General features: G+C 46.7%; 2 protein-coding genes across 2 annotated transcripts; one reads left to right on the forward strand and one right to left on the reverse strand.

Moving 5' to 3' along the window:
• Positions 1–4426: 4426 nt before the first annotated feature.
• Positions 4427–6321, forward strand: LOC117843734 (ubiquitin-NEDD8-like protein RUB1). Its single transcript, XM_034724416.2, has 3 exons — positions 4427–4648; positions 5626–5885; positions 6028–6321. The coding sequence occupies exons 1-3, from the start codon at positions 4556–4558 to the stop codon at positions 6134–6136; spliced, it is 462 nt and encodes a 153-aa protein (XP_034580307.1). The 5' UTR covers positions 4427–4555; the 3' UTR covers positions 6137–6321.
• Positions 6322–6509: 188 nt separating this feature from the next.
• LOC117843733 (phototropic-responsive NPH3 family protein NPY1) lies at positions 6510–11796 on the reverse strand. The gene is made up of 4 exons (XM_034724414.2): positions 11136–11796; positions 8972–9041; positions 7314–8483; positions 6510–7211 (listed from the first exon to the last, which is right to left on the reverse strand). The coding sequence occupies exons 1-4, from the start codon at positions 11195–11197 to the stop codon at positions 6651–6653; spliced, it is 1863 nt and encodes a 620-aa protein (XP_034580305.1). The 5' UTR covers positions 11198–11796; the 3' UTR covers positions 6510–6650.
• Positions 11797–15526: the final 3730 nt, after the last annotated feature.

Consider the following 15526-nt stretch of genomic DNA (forward strand, 5'->3'; position numbering starts at 1 on the left):
CAACAAGCTCTCAACTAACAACTAATCTGATCTTATCTCATCTCTATCTTATCTTATTTTATCCTGATCCAACTAACTACTGACCCAGCCACAAAACAGGATCTTATCTCATCTCTATCTTATCTTATTTCTATCCTGATCCAACTAACTACTGACCCAGCCACAAAATAGAGAAATTAGGCGCCACATTAGCCACTAGATGGCGCCTTCTTCCTCCTGTTGTACACCTTCCCAATGAAAGAGTCCACAACACTTCCCCCCTCCTTTTGAAACAGCTCATCCTCAAGCTGAAAATCTGGGTACGTGGACTTGAATTCCTCCAGTGGCTCCCATGTAGAATCTGCGGCACTCTGACCCAACCAATGCTCCAGGACCTCCCACACACCACGGTTAAGACGGGCACGCTGAACCTTAGCAGGTTTTGGAACAGCATGGCCATGCACAACGGTGAGAAAGTGGAACTATGTCACCCGGGGCCTCACCATGAAACAGCTTCAGGAAGACCACATGGAAGATATTGTGGATGCGTGCCTTGGCGGGGAGTTGCAGGCGATAGGCAACCGAGCCAATGCGCTCAATCCCCTGAAATGGCCCGTAGTAGCGAGGACCTAGCTTGGCATTTTGGGCCGTCTTGACAGAGGACGCTGCACGCTGGTGAAGATGAAGCCACACCCAATCACCCACAGCAAAGGTGATGTCCCGATGGGCTGCATCATATTGTTGCTTCATGATTCCTTACGCCCGAAGGAGCCGTTCCCAAACAGCAGCCAAGAATGCATCCCTTTCGACGAACTGCTTGTCCAATGAAGCCACCCGTGACAAGCCGGGCTGATAAGCGGCCAATATGGGGGTCGGCCTGCCATAAACCACCTCAAAGGGCGTGGCCTGAAGAGCTGTCTGATAGGAAGTACTATAACAGTGTTCCGTCCATGGCAGCCACCTAAGCCAACTCCGCGGCCAATCGTCGGCAAGACAGCGAAGATAGACGCCCAATACCTTGTTAGTGACTTCTGATTGGCCATCAGTTTGTGGGTGAAAAGCGGAACTGAGGCATAAAGTCACTCCCGACAAGCGAAACAGTTCTGTCCAAAATGCACCGGTAAAGACAGGATCCCTGTCACTAACAATAGAGCACGGTAACCCATGAAGCTGCACAATCTGATCAAAGAAGGCCTAGGCAACCGAAGTGGCGGTGTAAGGCTGACCAAGGGTGATGAAGTGTGCATACTTGGAGAATCTGTCCACGACATGGAGAAGGCTGGAGGCTGAGGCGGCACGCAGTGGACGTGGCAATGAAGGAGTGCGTGTACTGCGAATCCACGAGGGCCTGAAGGGAGGCGTCGGCGACGGAGGCGGCCAGGTGCATCGTGTCCGTCGTCTTGATGCCGGTAAGGCCATGGAGAGAGATCTCCAGGTCGTTGGAGGAGTCCGTCTCCAGCTCGGTGGCACCTAGGAGTGAGGCATCGTCGTCGAGCTCCATTAGGTACAGCCCTTTCGTCGTGCAGTTGTGATCCCGCGAAAATTTCTCGAAGCAGTTGAAGGCTTGAAGCAGAGGCCCTCCGCCCGGCACTAGGCCACCTCCTGCGGCATCAAGCGCTTGAAGCGCACGCCTGCAGGCGGAGTCATCTTCATAGGGGCGGCGGGAGTGGGCAGTGCTGTCCTGGCGGCCGGCGGTGGCTTCTGGGGAGCCGCCGGGGTGTGGAAGGGATGGGACCGAGCCAGCGAAACGGCGCGGCTGGGGGCGTGGGCAATGGCACCCATGTCATCATCGTCCAGCTGCAAGCGGTGCTCGAAGGCTCGGGCGAGTCCCATCACGTCGTCGAGGGTGGCCGGGTTCTAAAGCTCCACGTCAGTCTGCAGCGGGTTGCGGAGGCCACCGGTGAAGAGGTCGATATGGTCCTGCTCCTGAAGGGTGTGGCAGTGGGCGAGCAGGGGCAGAAACTGCGCCTTGTACTCCTCCACTGTGTCGGTGCGGTGCAACTGCATCAGGGCGCCGAGCGGGTTGCTGCGCGTCGGGGGGCCAAACGCCCGCTGCACCTTGTCGACGAATTCCAACCAGGTGGGCATGCTGTGGTTCTGCTCCAGGCGCTAGTACCAATCCTAGGCTGCGCCCTCCATGTAGAAGGTGGCCAGCCACACCCGCTCATCGTCCTAGGTGTGGTCAGCGCGGAAGAACTGCTGAGCTAGAGAATTGGGTCGGCGCTGCCGTCATAGCGGGGAAAGCGGAGCTTGTGCTTGGCGTGTTCGCACGATGGCAGCGGCGGAGGGGGCGGGGGAGGCGGGGGAGGACCACTGGAGCCACCGGAGGAGTGGTGCTCCGACTACAAGCGGTTGACCGCCACGTTGAGGCGGGTTTGGTCGCCCTTGATGGTGGACATCTCGGACTTGATGGCAGAGAGGTCAGCGAGAATGGTGTCTAGGGCGAGCTTCAGGTCATCACCCATGGTGGCGGTGGAGCAGTGGGTTCAGCGGCATGCAGGGAGAAGGAAGGTGGTGGGCGTGGTGGCGGCAGCAGACGGGGGGCTGAGGAAAGACCCATCTGATACCAGATGATAAGCAACAGGAACTGGGGGAATACAAGAACTTTATTGATTAGTAGACAGGCTACAATGACAGGATAGAAACTCTACTCGCCCTCCCTTGGAGGCTCTAAGTGCTAGGATCTATTTCTACCTGCCTAATCTCCTGTCGTGGCCTTGGTTTATAAGGAGGCCGATCACAACAAACTCTCAACTAATCTGATCTTATCTCATCTCTATCTTATCTTATTTCTATCCTGATCCAACTAACTATTGACCCAGCCACAAAACAGGGAAATTAGGTGCCACATCAGCCACTAGATGGCACCTTCCCAATGAAAGAGTCCACAACAGGACTGCTGCTTTGTTCTTTTATGATGGTATATATTATCATCCAGTGATCATTGGTGAACAGATACATATCTGTATCGTAAGAAAAGAATGCAATGATTCGTCCATTCCATCTATTTATCAATGACTTTTCAATTCCCATGTCCTCTTTCATCATCGAGTTTAAAGGCCTCTTTCAATGTAAGGCACTAGGATCCAAATGCTTGTACCATGCTCAATTCTCCCAGAAACGATCGTTATCAGAGTCCTCCCGTGGGAGCACATTATACTAGGGTAAAAGGAGATGTTTCTATGCAACTAATGTCAATTTAGCACTTGTTTTAAAAACTTTAACACTATTGGCTTCCTCTAACAAAATAAAATTCAACTTTCTATCTCCACCATTGCCCACAACTGGCTGTGTGCGTTTGCAGAGGTTGGAATATTTTTCATTTTCTAAAAAAACCATTGGCCACAACAGCAGCTATGCATGATTAGGCACATGTTGCTTGTGGTTGTTCTGATCCACGGCACGGGTATTGCAACATGATGACGTGTGTTTCTGGAGGTGCCGCAATGACAATACTTCATATGTGGCATTTACTATCACATGGTCATTTCCCACATATTTTGCGGATTGAATCTTCAGGTGAAAACTTTGGTCAACCACATTTGAGATATTTCGGCAGAACACATGAGGGTGTGCTCTAGTTTGTTGGGGTTTTTTAAGAAAGATGGCCCAACTATTGCTAAGGCTACTCATCAATTTGATCGTGTCATCCACCAGCATTTGTGATTTCTGGTCACCTTCCAAGTGCTAACGTTTGATCAGTCAACCAAAGGGTGATGGACTTTAAAGATAATGTAATATGCTTTAGATGTTGTATTTATTGGCTTCTTTTTTCTTTCAAGAAAACTAACGGAGTACTTATAGAGTTTATAGCTTTTTCACTTTGTTGCGTAAGAGAGTATGTGCTATTTTATCATATTACCTCTTTGTATTTGGAATGTAGGATCATGCAATTTTGAGCTATATACGGAGTTTGTAGTTCTACATGTCCTTAGACTACACAAGTTTGTTTTTTTCTTTTCTTTTGTTTCTTCTTTTGTAAATTTTTGGGTGTATTAGTGTATTGGATAAGCCTAAACTTCAATATTACTTCCCCGTAACAAAAAATTATCTCACATAGACTACCTAACCAACATAATAATGAGTAAGGAATTGGTGTGGGAGGTCTTACCACCCATAGCATGCAAGAGTCACTTTGTCATGTTGAGTGGCTAATAAGCTTAGCCATTCTAAACCATTAAGCTCTATGGTATAGTCTGGTTGAAATCGTAGCCGGTGCCTTCTAAAAATATATTTATTTTTTAAGAAGTGATATATGATCCTATATCACTTCTTTGTTCATAATTTATTAAATATTTATATTTGTAGAGATATATTCTCATTATACTTATCGTTTTATTATAAAATGTGAGAATAATTATATACATATCGCATTTAAAAAATCGTTATAATCCACCTCGAGTCGGAGTGGTTGAGCACCCGGTCACGCCGCCGCCAAGCCCCCCTTATAAATCCGCCCAACCCGAGGAGAAAACAAGAAAAGAAGAGATTTTTGGGTTGTTCTTCCGCTTCGTTCGAGTTCGGCGCCCTCTAGTCTCCTGACACCTAGCGCGAGGGAGGAAGAGGCGAGGAGAAGATGCAGATCTTCGTGAAGACCCTGACTGGGAAGACCATCACTCTCGAGGTGGAGAGCAGCGACACCATCGACAACGTCAAGGCCAAAATCCAGGTGCGTGCTGCCCCCTTCCGGTTCTTGCTCGCGGCTTGTCGTTGCTCCCGCCGGCGAGTCGGTAGCTAGGCAGTGACCAATTTCTGCTACGAGTCGAGGGTTCGATCGATCTATCCGCGCTGCTGTCGATGTTTTAAGTTTACCCTAGTTGGTATATTTATCAATCCGGCGTTTTTTGGATTGATCTATCAGATTTATGTTCAAGTTTAATTTGGGGGATTATCTAGGTATCTAGGATTGCTGGAGGGAAAGAGATTGAGCAAATATGGCATAGCCGCTCAGATTGTGTGTTGACTGCTTGAGCAAATAACGTTCAGTTCTATATGTAATTTTGCTATTTTAAATACAATTACGCCTAAAATTGATTGAGTTTTCGTATTTCTTTAGCGATGCTATTACCTGTTAATCCCTGCCATGTTATTTTGCTGGACGTAGTTACTCCTCAAAGTGAGATTCATTTTATAGTGGTCGGTACAAGTTGTATAGTGAGCAATTCAATTCCTTGCACTCATGGCAATGGTTATTAAGTCCATGATGAAGCCAGGAAGGATATATTCCCTTGTTTTATTGTTCTTTCGATTTTAAATTAACCTTTTGAAAGGAATAAATGCTTCCACTGATTCCACATTGAGTTAGAGTTCAATGTTTCAAAGCATAATGTTCAAATGACTCATTCTTTTTCCTGGCTTATTAGGGATCCTTTTACATTATTTCCCAATAAATTTTCTGCCTCTTTGCTCTTTTACCAAATTATCACTGTTTTTAAAGATAAAGGTCTCCATATATATGTATTCTCTGTCCAGTCAGTCAACTCCTATTGGAAAAGTTTGTGTGGAATCGTTGTCTTTCAACTTTGAGAATTAGATCCTTGATTTATATAATTTGTTCCTATTTTGATCTGAATCATGCCCCTGATTTTGCTACATCCTGCAATTGGGTGCTGAAGAGCTGCCATGTTATTTTGCACACTGTCACAGGACAAGGAAGGAATTCCTCCGGATCAACAGCGTCTCATATTCGCCGGCAAGCAGCTGGAGGATGGACGCACACTGGCTGACTACAACATTCAGAAGGAGTCAACTCTTCACTTGGTCCTCAGGCTCAGGGGTGGCACTATGATCAAGGTCAAGACTCTCACTGGGAAAGAGATTGAGATAGACATTGAACCCACTGACACGATCGACAGGATCAAGGAGCGCGTTGAAGAGAAAGAAGGCATTCCTCCCGTGCAGCAAAGGTATTTTGCATAGCATGCAGATTTTGGTTTTGAATGACAACTGCTACCATTTTTTTCTTCCAAATGCATCTTATATATTCTTGAAACCTAGTTATCCTTTCCTGATATGATGCTAATGAAGCAATTTTCATCGCCCCTGCAGGCTCATATATGCTGGTAAGCAGCTTGCTGATGACAAGACTGCAAAGGACTACAACATCGAAGGTGGCTCCGTCCTTCATCTTGTCCTTGCTCTGAGGGGTGGTTACTAGTAAAGTTCAGAACTAGTCAGATGAACCATTTAAGGTCCGCTGCGAATTGTGCAGTCCTGGTGGTGTGAAACTTGCAAAGAGATAATAACATACCAGCTTTGCGCCTTTGCCCAATGGAAGGGGTTGTCTTCCATGTTATTATCTGATACATGATTTGACTAATTGTTCCAGGTTTGTCTGCCTCAGTTTTTACCAATTATTAATATCCGGATGTTTTTTTTTGGAGTTCATCAATTTCATAGTTTGGATATGATCTAGACAGCAGTACATGTGCTAACATAAATCTCGTGAGCTTTTTCACCCTAGTTGCTCAGATTCCTTTAGGAACATTTTCAAGGGCGAACGCCCTGGTAAATCTTTGCTCTCAGTTGGCTACAGTAAAAGCTACAGCATGATCACATAGAGAACAGCAGTTTGATCTGCTTACAAAAAGGCCGAGCAGCAGCTGATTAGCTTCCTTCTTCTGTACAACAACCTAACCCAGAGCTAACCTAGGAGAGCCAAAAAAAAAAACCTATGAAACAGAGTACCTCCTGTTCCTAAGAGGGGGAAGAGGGGAGGGCTTCACTTCGGCGGGCTTTGCGGACAATGGCGGGCTCTGCGAGCTGCCAGACGTCTCTGAGCCTTTGCCACCGCCATGCTCACCCTGCCCCTTGCTGCTCCACAGCTTGTCGAAGATCCTCCTGGACCGCGACTGCAGCAGGAGGCCTCCCAGCTGGTCCTTGAAGCTGTTCCTGCTGCCCCTGTGCTCGCTGATACGGTGGTGATCGCTTTCCCTTGCGCTCAGGCTTGTCACCTGCTTATTCAGTGAGTTCGGATGCTTTGGTATCCGCCTTTCACAAGGGTCACATTGATCTGGCATAGGCCGTGTGCAAGCGTGTCCTCCATCATCGGTCAGGGCGAGTTCTTTGCTTGCACCAGCCCTCAGCTGCTGGAAGAAGAGGACCTGTACCACCAACCGGAGCGGCAGGCGGTCGTTTTGCGTGGCGTGCATCGATGCATCTGTGGAGAGCTTCTTGACATCCACCAGACTGCAAATCTTCTTCTTGTCAGTTTTACTTATGTCTGGGTGTTCCTGATAGAAAATACAAGTTTATCATTCATAAACAACCAAGCAATGTACAATACCAACCATTGAGTATGAATCTAGGTAAATTAAGTGTTTTCTTGAACATACCTTGAGATATGCATCGACTGCATAATACAGGCCATCATGAATAGGTCTAGCTGCTTCTGGCACAGCTGTTGCTACCTCAACAAATGTAGACAATGAAAGGTCTGGATCTGAAGCTACTTCAGATAGATAGCCATCAACAAGCTCTCCTACCGACAAAGTTGACTCTTGTTCAAAGTTGAGCTCAATCATCTTTTCATCAGACTTCTCAACGAAACCACCATTATGAGATAGTGCAGTTCTTGCAACAAATCTCTGGACAAGATTATGAACCAACTGAACATCATATGTACCATCATTAGGCGAAGCAGCAGGTAATAAGAGGTCCTTAACAGTAGCTTTGTGCAACTGGAAACTGATCCTTCTCATAAGCTCTTCCTTCACATGCTCCCCTGCTCCAACTAATATAGCAACTTTCAACAGTTTCAAGAGAAATCTGCAAGAACAACCAGAGCTCTTATCAGACGGCAACAACCATATTATAGTCTCGACCAGACACTGATTCCTTCTCATGTAATCTTCAGCAATCAAAGCATCATACGAGTCTGGCAGCCATCTAACAGCATAAGCTTTGAGGGCCTCTCCTATCAGTTCAGGTGACATTCTCCCCTTGGATTTGATAGCAACCATAACTCTCTTGTAGAGGTCAACATCCAATTCACACAAGTCCTCAACCCACCAGTCTTTGGGAGCTAGTGATGCTTTTCCTGTCGACTCAACTATTTCAGCACAAGCTACTCCTTTCTTGCTATTGTGACTGTATGACCATGTTACATTGGCTGGATCCACAGACGTCTTCGAAGCGATGGCATCAATACATCTACCCACAACCTTCAGCTCTTCAGACCAAGGTAACATCGCCTTTGTGCTCTGGAGAACAATGATGGAATCCTTCCAGCTACGAAGGATGCTAGAATTGATAAAGACCTCGATTTTAAATATCAGGTTCCCCTTTTCCATATCTTCAGTCATTTCAAGGTACTCCGCTGCACATCTTGTTGCAACAACGTTGTGTGGACTGAGGGTGACGACCATCCCATAGCAGAACTTTGCACATATTTCGAATGTTTTTGCTCCCCCAGGAAGATCATCGAAATGAACATCATCAGTTCCCTCCTCAGTGGCCTTAAGAACTAACCTTTGAAGCTTGCTGCTCTTGGACAGAAGGGGAAACTGCATATGACAGTAAAATCAAACATAAATGTTTCAGAATCAGTCATCTCTGTAATAGAAGCAATAGACACTCATATATTCTTATCTATATGAAACATGTCCAGCATGAAAGTAAAAAATATTCAAAGTAAAACGTAAGTGAAATGCAGATAAGATGCAGTAATTGGTGGCTAGACTATTTCCCACAATAACAAGATTTTCCTTCAGTGGAGTTTTCAGTTGAACTATTGCCACAACAAAATAAGTGAAATGTCAATAAAAGTACATCTGAAGCAGTATCTGGTAGTTAAAGGAAAGAGACAGCCCAACAACAATCATATGTAAAATATAAATGCTGAGAATGTTCTATCATTAGAGTATGACTGGTAAGCCCTCAAATTTGGATTCTAGGCCAGAAATGACCAATTATGCATATTAGACCACCTTCATCGTTATTTTAAAAAGATAAAGTTCACATCAGCGCAATAGTGAAAAGTACTGGCACTAACCTTATGTAAGTGAAATTTCACTTCGCCAACATGCACCACTACATCTGTTGCAAGGTCAGAGACCACATATCTGCATGCATCAGTGACAAATTGTAAGCAAAAGCATATTGCAGAATAATACACGTTTCTCTTAATAGCAAGGACTAATAAATATTCTAGTCAGACAATAGGTAAAAATAGTTTCTCCAACTGCTTATCATCTAATGGAGAGTCCACTTTCCAATCACTCACATCAGTCGCTGACAACCTAAGATGAATGCCAAAACTTATGAGCCTTAGAGCCACAAAAAATTAGTCTACAGTCAATTGCGTGTCCGACCAATGTATGGCTTTTCACACATCATCAGTTATCACGCATATCGACAACAACATACCCATCAAGCTTATCTTAGGCTCTAAAGCTCCATCAAAGACCTGCACTACCGGCCAATAATGGAGGCAAACATGTGGTAGCTGCTTACTAGACTGTACAACTCGTTTTCCAGTTATTACAATTCAGCTAAGAAAAGCAGCCCAAAGGCACCACTCGAGTTGGTAAACAGCACAAGTACACAATGGGGTTGCCACTAAGATCCAAAATAACTCATGTTCGCTTGAGCTGAACACCATCCCTTTTTCTCCCTTTGAGTGACTCAAACTTATTGCTTGTGATTTCTTCATGCGGGTAACCAACTGCAAAAGCGTATCGCTGCAAGATCCCATATCACATTCTAAGCTTTAAGCCGCTACCACTGGCACTTTGCATTCATCAGTGGTACATAAATACTACTGGATTGTTTCAAAAGACAAGTGGTGATGAAGCAACTTGTGGTGGATTCTTTAACTGAAGGAAAAGTGAACACTGATCAATGATTAGTAAGATGGTGAGGACCATCGTTTTTTCTACTTTCCTTTACAATAAACTAACCCAGCTAACTTTACCAAGTTGCCCAAATCAAACAGCAAGGCGTAGTGGTATCTACCATATAATAATACCACAGTAAAGCATAATGCTCCTACCCTTGAGATCTGACCTGCACTAGCCACAAAAGAGCAGGGAAAGCAAGTACAAATTCAGATCAAAAAGCCTACAACAAAGGCATACTTTCTAGTCAGGAAAAAATAGAACAATCCGATTCAAACGCAAGCATGGCACTAACGGATACCAAGAAACCCAGGATAAACAAGAACACTGAAATTAAACTAGGGTTCAGCTTAATGACCCAATGATGAACCGCATCTCGGCAAGAGTAATTTTATAATCAGAGGATTACCCGTCACTGTAGAATAAAATCGCTGAACAGCTAGCAAGTAGTATGGCGACAAGGGGATGGACACAAACAACTAATCCCAAGAAAAACAAGGAATGCCAGCTTGAAAGACCGGAAGAGAGAGGTTAAAAAAAACTTGATTTTTGATGGATCTAGTTCAGAAAACTGCAGCATGGAACAGATTGAACAGAATGCGGAGAATACTCCCAGACCCATAAAAAAAGAGCAGAATCTGGTAGGGAAAAAGAAAATAACAGTCAACTCAAACGGCGAGTTCAGATGAAAAAGGCCCATATTTTGGAAGAAACGGGAAGTACGAACAATTTTGGTGGTATTGGCAATCTAAAGATATAGCAAAAGAAAATCCAAGTACAATGCCACGTCGAAATCAAGGGACGAGGCACGAGAGGACAAAAGAGTTGGTTATTCTGGAACCAAAAGCCGGACAGTCCAAACAAGAACATGGTGATGCAAGCAACGCTGGTCTCTCAAACCAGTATGTTAGCACCCGCCACCTTCACCTCTACTGATGTCACAAAACTTTGTGAACACGGATTAACCTAGCTCCTTGCAAGGAACCCATCCAAATTAAAAGATGAAGAAAGATGAGATTTTGACGCGGCCCCTAACCGGGGGGGGGGGGGGGGGGGGGGGGGGGGGGGGGGGGGATACTGTTGCATCATTCACCCGCACCGGAGGAGTCCAAGCGGATCGTTCTAGAGTACAATCAGCAACTATAAGCAGGACTCGAGCATCCGGCAAAGAAAAACACGAAATTTGTTTCACAAGACCAAGTAGCGGCGATCCTAGGGAGCAAGGTGAATGGATAGGGTAGCAAAGATCGCCGCACTGAGCCTGAGCTGGAAGAGGGAGAGTGAGAGGAAAGGTTGTGGAGAAAGGAGGCGTGCGCTCACCGGACGTCGGCGCCGTCGGACTGGAAGGCATCGGGCTTGGAGCCCAGCTTCATGAACTTCATCCTCCTTCCCTTCCCTTCGCTCCCCGGCCGGCCGGCCCCCGCGCCTGTTTCCTCCTCTCACTCAGAGCCGTGCTCCCATGCACCGCGCCACGAGAAAGCAGCGCAGCGGGAGCTTTGCAGTGCGGCGCCGCTGCTCCTCCTCCAGCGAAGAAGCGGTTGGTGAGGGGGGGTTGAACGCGGCAATTAAGGGGAGAGCGGTGTGCTGGGACTGGGAGGAGGAGGAAGGTTGGAAGGGACGGCGACGAGCAGGAGGGAGGAGGAGGCGGCGGCCAATGATGCCGTGGCGTGTGAGTGATGGGATATTATTAACTTCCCACCCTGCACTGCACCCAACCCTCTCTCTCCTCTTCCTCTGCTGCCCTCTGGCTGGCCTCCGCCTGCCAAAGCCGCCCTTCTCGTTGCTTGCTGCAATGTCAATACCTCTCTCTCTCTCTCTCTCTCGACTGTGGCGTAGCCTTTTTCGCCCTCCCTATGCGGCTGCGCCTCCGGCCTGTGCCTTGCATGCGCTGTGCGCCTCTTTTTCCTCACTTCAACGCTCTGCTATCTCTGAGAACAGGTGCCCATTCCGTCCGTGGGATCAGTACCCCACAGCACAATTGCAGTGTTTACTCCACGATTAGCCGGGCTAATTGCCTGCTTTTAGCATTTGCCTTGGGCTTCATTAATAGAGAACATTTCAGGGTGCGCCACGCCACGCCACGCCAGGTGGTGCGTGTTGCCATCCGTGACTCTGTGGGTGCAGCGCAGTGTGAGCCTTGGCACAGCACGGGTCCCTTTCCGTGTGCGGGGCGCGCTCGAGGGCTGGGAGGGCCATGTTTCCTCTGAAGTCTGAAGAAACTTTCAGGCGGCAGGCATAACGAGGCAGTGACGTCGTACAGCAACATCCCCCTACCTCCTCTCTCTCGTCGTTCTAGAAGGCTTGTCCAAGCTCTGACCTTCTCCACAATCCACATTGCTGATCATTCGGAAAAGATGAGAGATCTTTCTCCTTTTCAGTTCAGAGATTTCGTGATGGATGCCATTTTCTCACGTTTTCAAACAGGGCCTAACGTTTTTGTTTAAAAAAAGAAAGAAACCACGCAAGTTTCTCGCAAATCTCCCTTGTTGTCAAACTCTCAGGTTTCCCCTTGACGAGATCTCCGCTAATGGAGTTGGTTGGTGAGGTGTGATATCCGGAGTGATCGAGCAGACACCGCATCGGCCAGTGGGTAGCCATGCATGTCAAACTGACGACCAGATTTACACAAAGTTATATATACAATACATGTGTGTGCGTACGTCACTTCCGCGAGCTCCATCTTAAATTTGTGATCCATTATATCGTACTACATTTGAAGTTTCTAATCCGTACTTCCTCTGTTCCAAATTGTAAGTTGTTTTAGATTTTTTATATATAGTTTTTTCTATGCAACTAAATATAGTGTAGGTCTATATGCATAATAATATATATGAATGTAGAAAAGTTAAAAAGACCTCTAATTTGGAACGAATGGAATACTGCATCTGAAGTTTATGATCCATTATATCGCACTGGACGTACCCAAGCGCATTTGAAAACAGATCTCTCTTCGCTGGAACTGAATACTCAGCCTCAGTGAGATCAATCGGTCGGCGGTCGTTTGTTTATTAGGTTTTGCGTACTCTATATAGATCATTTAGTACTCGTACAACCCAAAAAAAAGACTAGTAACTTGTAAAACTTGTTTGTTGATCATGCATGCGCTGCGGAGTCTGAGGCCTTTCGCCTCCTTGGACGATAAAGTTTTGAGGGACATGTAAGAGATCTCCTATCTCTTTCTTTCAAGTTTCAACCTTTACCTTTAAAGACCGGTAACTGATATAATCTGCAAGTTAACCACGCACCTTTCAGTAGCTTGATTGAAACCACTGTACGTCCATATTCTAGAATTCACCCTATCAGCTAGCAAAAAGCCTTTTGAGAGAGCCTACGCCGGCCGTAGCAGAGGCCTTGCAGCTCTAACCGTTAGAGGGTGTTTGGTTGGTTAGGACCTTCTAAAATTTATTGTACATCGAATATTCGGATGTTAATTAGGAGGACTAAACATGAGCTAATTATAAAACTAATTACACAGATGGAAGCTAATTCACGAGATGAATCTATTAAACCTAACTAATCCATCATTAGCACATGTTTACTGTAGCATCATATTGTCAAATCATGGACTAATTAGGTTTAATAGATTCATCTCGCAAATTAGTCTCCATCTGTGCAATTAGTTTTATAATTAGTTTATGTTTAATACTTCTAATTAGTATCTAAACATTCGATGTGATAGGAATTTTAGGAGGTACTAAAGAAACAAACACTCCCTAGTTGTGATCGGAGGCAGGTTCGTTTCACCTTTCACGGAGAAGCTATCGCTCGCCGCGATGGAATTGAGGGCACGTCACGCTCCACAGGATGGGCTCTGAAAAGAGGAGAGGATCATCTGAAAACAATAGGTTAACCACAAAAGATTAGCCGCAAAAAGGCAGCATGATCCGTGATTAATTCTATTCCGTTTGCATCGACAGCCCGACCGACCGACCGACCTCTAATTAGGCCCGTGGCAACTAAGCCGCCCGACCTCACCACCTTTCTGCTACCCTAGCTACTAGCTACCTTTCTCTCTCGCCGTCGTCGACGGCCGCGCTGCCGACGCGCTCAGCAAAAACAGAGCCACAAAACGGGAGGGGGCCGCGGCTGCGGCCGGTCGCGCCGCCCGCAGGTCGGCGGGATGTTCCGATCCGCAAAACAAATGCTCCACGGCGATCCATGCGCGCGGGCGGCAGCGGACGGCAAGCTCACATCGATGCATGGTCCAGCAGGGATCGACGGCCGTACGTGTTGCCGATGGCTCCTCGCATGGGCATGATGGAGGATGGGTCGCGGGGGCGAGTGAGATTTTGCGCAATCAATGTGTGGTTGGTGACGGAGGATCGTCATGCATCCATGATCGACGCCGGCCGCAGCGTCATCCGCTCGAACGGCACGCACGCGTGGCGTGAACGCCCGCTCGAGGCGGCTGCCGGAGCTAGCGGCCGCGGCCGGCCCGCCGGGCTTTGTTAATAATTTAGTGACCGGCCGGCCGGGGGACGGGATGGAGAATCTGGGTCAAACGGAACTGACGGGGCCGGTGAGGCTTTGTGGGTAAACTAATCCGCGCCCAGACCGGCTTTGCCAAAAGGTACGATTAGATGCCGATACTCTAATGCATCGTGCAGATCGAGGTATCCCAGTGAGTAGAGAAGAGGGAGGGGGGGCGTTTGTGGTGTAGCGTGTGCATGCATATGCATGGGTTTGGTTGGTGCCGATGGGGTGTAACATGGGGCCTTGCATTGCATGCGTATGCACAGCAGCACTGTGGTGGAGTCAACTCAAGGTGTGGGCGCGCGGTATTTGTATACTTTGCAGCGTTGGATTGACGTGGCACGGTAAAGTTAAAAGGTGTAGTAAGCTTATTTAGCTCAAGGTTGGGAACTTATGAAATGGCAGTACCGTATTAAGAGATCAATAACTTTAGACACAAACGTTACCAACATTTTACAGATACAAGACACTTCTTTTTTTCTTCTTTATTTTAATATAATATAATTAAGATGCGTACCCATGCTACGTAAAATAGGATGGGTTTGGTTGACTCGTAGAGTTGTATATATTGATGAGTGTAAATATACTGATTGTATGCATTGACCTGAAAAGGAAGAGTGTCTAGTTGGATATATGGGCAGATGGAGTGAGTCTGTATCTTCGAATGCAATAATCCTTGAAGGTGTGTTTATATTAGGTGCCTGCGGAGATGCAAATTCAGTCCTACACTGAGAGTGTGACGAGCGTACTAGTAGCAGATGCAATGCATCATGTACATCTTTCCTTTTCTTTTCTCTGGATACGTGTTTACCCTAATTGACACAAACGCAAGCACCGACATTCAGACACCGAAATAGCTCAAGTTTAATTTGCTGGCAATCAGATCAGGCATTAATAACCAGGTGGGCACCGGTACAAGCAACACAAGTGTGGTCTATTCATCTCCCTTTCAAGTTTCAATGCATGCAAAATGATTCTGGCGTGGAGGACCCGGGCGGCCGGGCCGGCGATAGGCCAAAGCGAGCTATCACGGGGTTAACGAAGATGCCCATCATCATTAACTGCTAATGATTAGCTCGCGAGAAAGGTGGTGGATTAACATCGCACTGTACTGTGCTGCCGCGACGCAACCAGCTCTCCCGTCCGAAGCAAAGGCTGCATGGCAATGGCATGGACCACAACACACCGGTCACCGGCAAATCTAGCTAGATCAATCAGGCCGATTAAGTTGCTGCATG

Source organism: Setaria viridis, chromosome 2 (assembly GCF_005286985.2).
Source record: "Setaria viridis chromosome 2, Setaria_viridis_v4.0, whole genome shotgun sequence".
Classification (NCBI taxonomy): domain Eukaryota; kingdom Viridiplantae; phylum Streptophyta; class Magnoliopsida; order Poales; family Poaceae; genus Setaria; species Setaria viridis.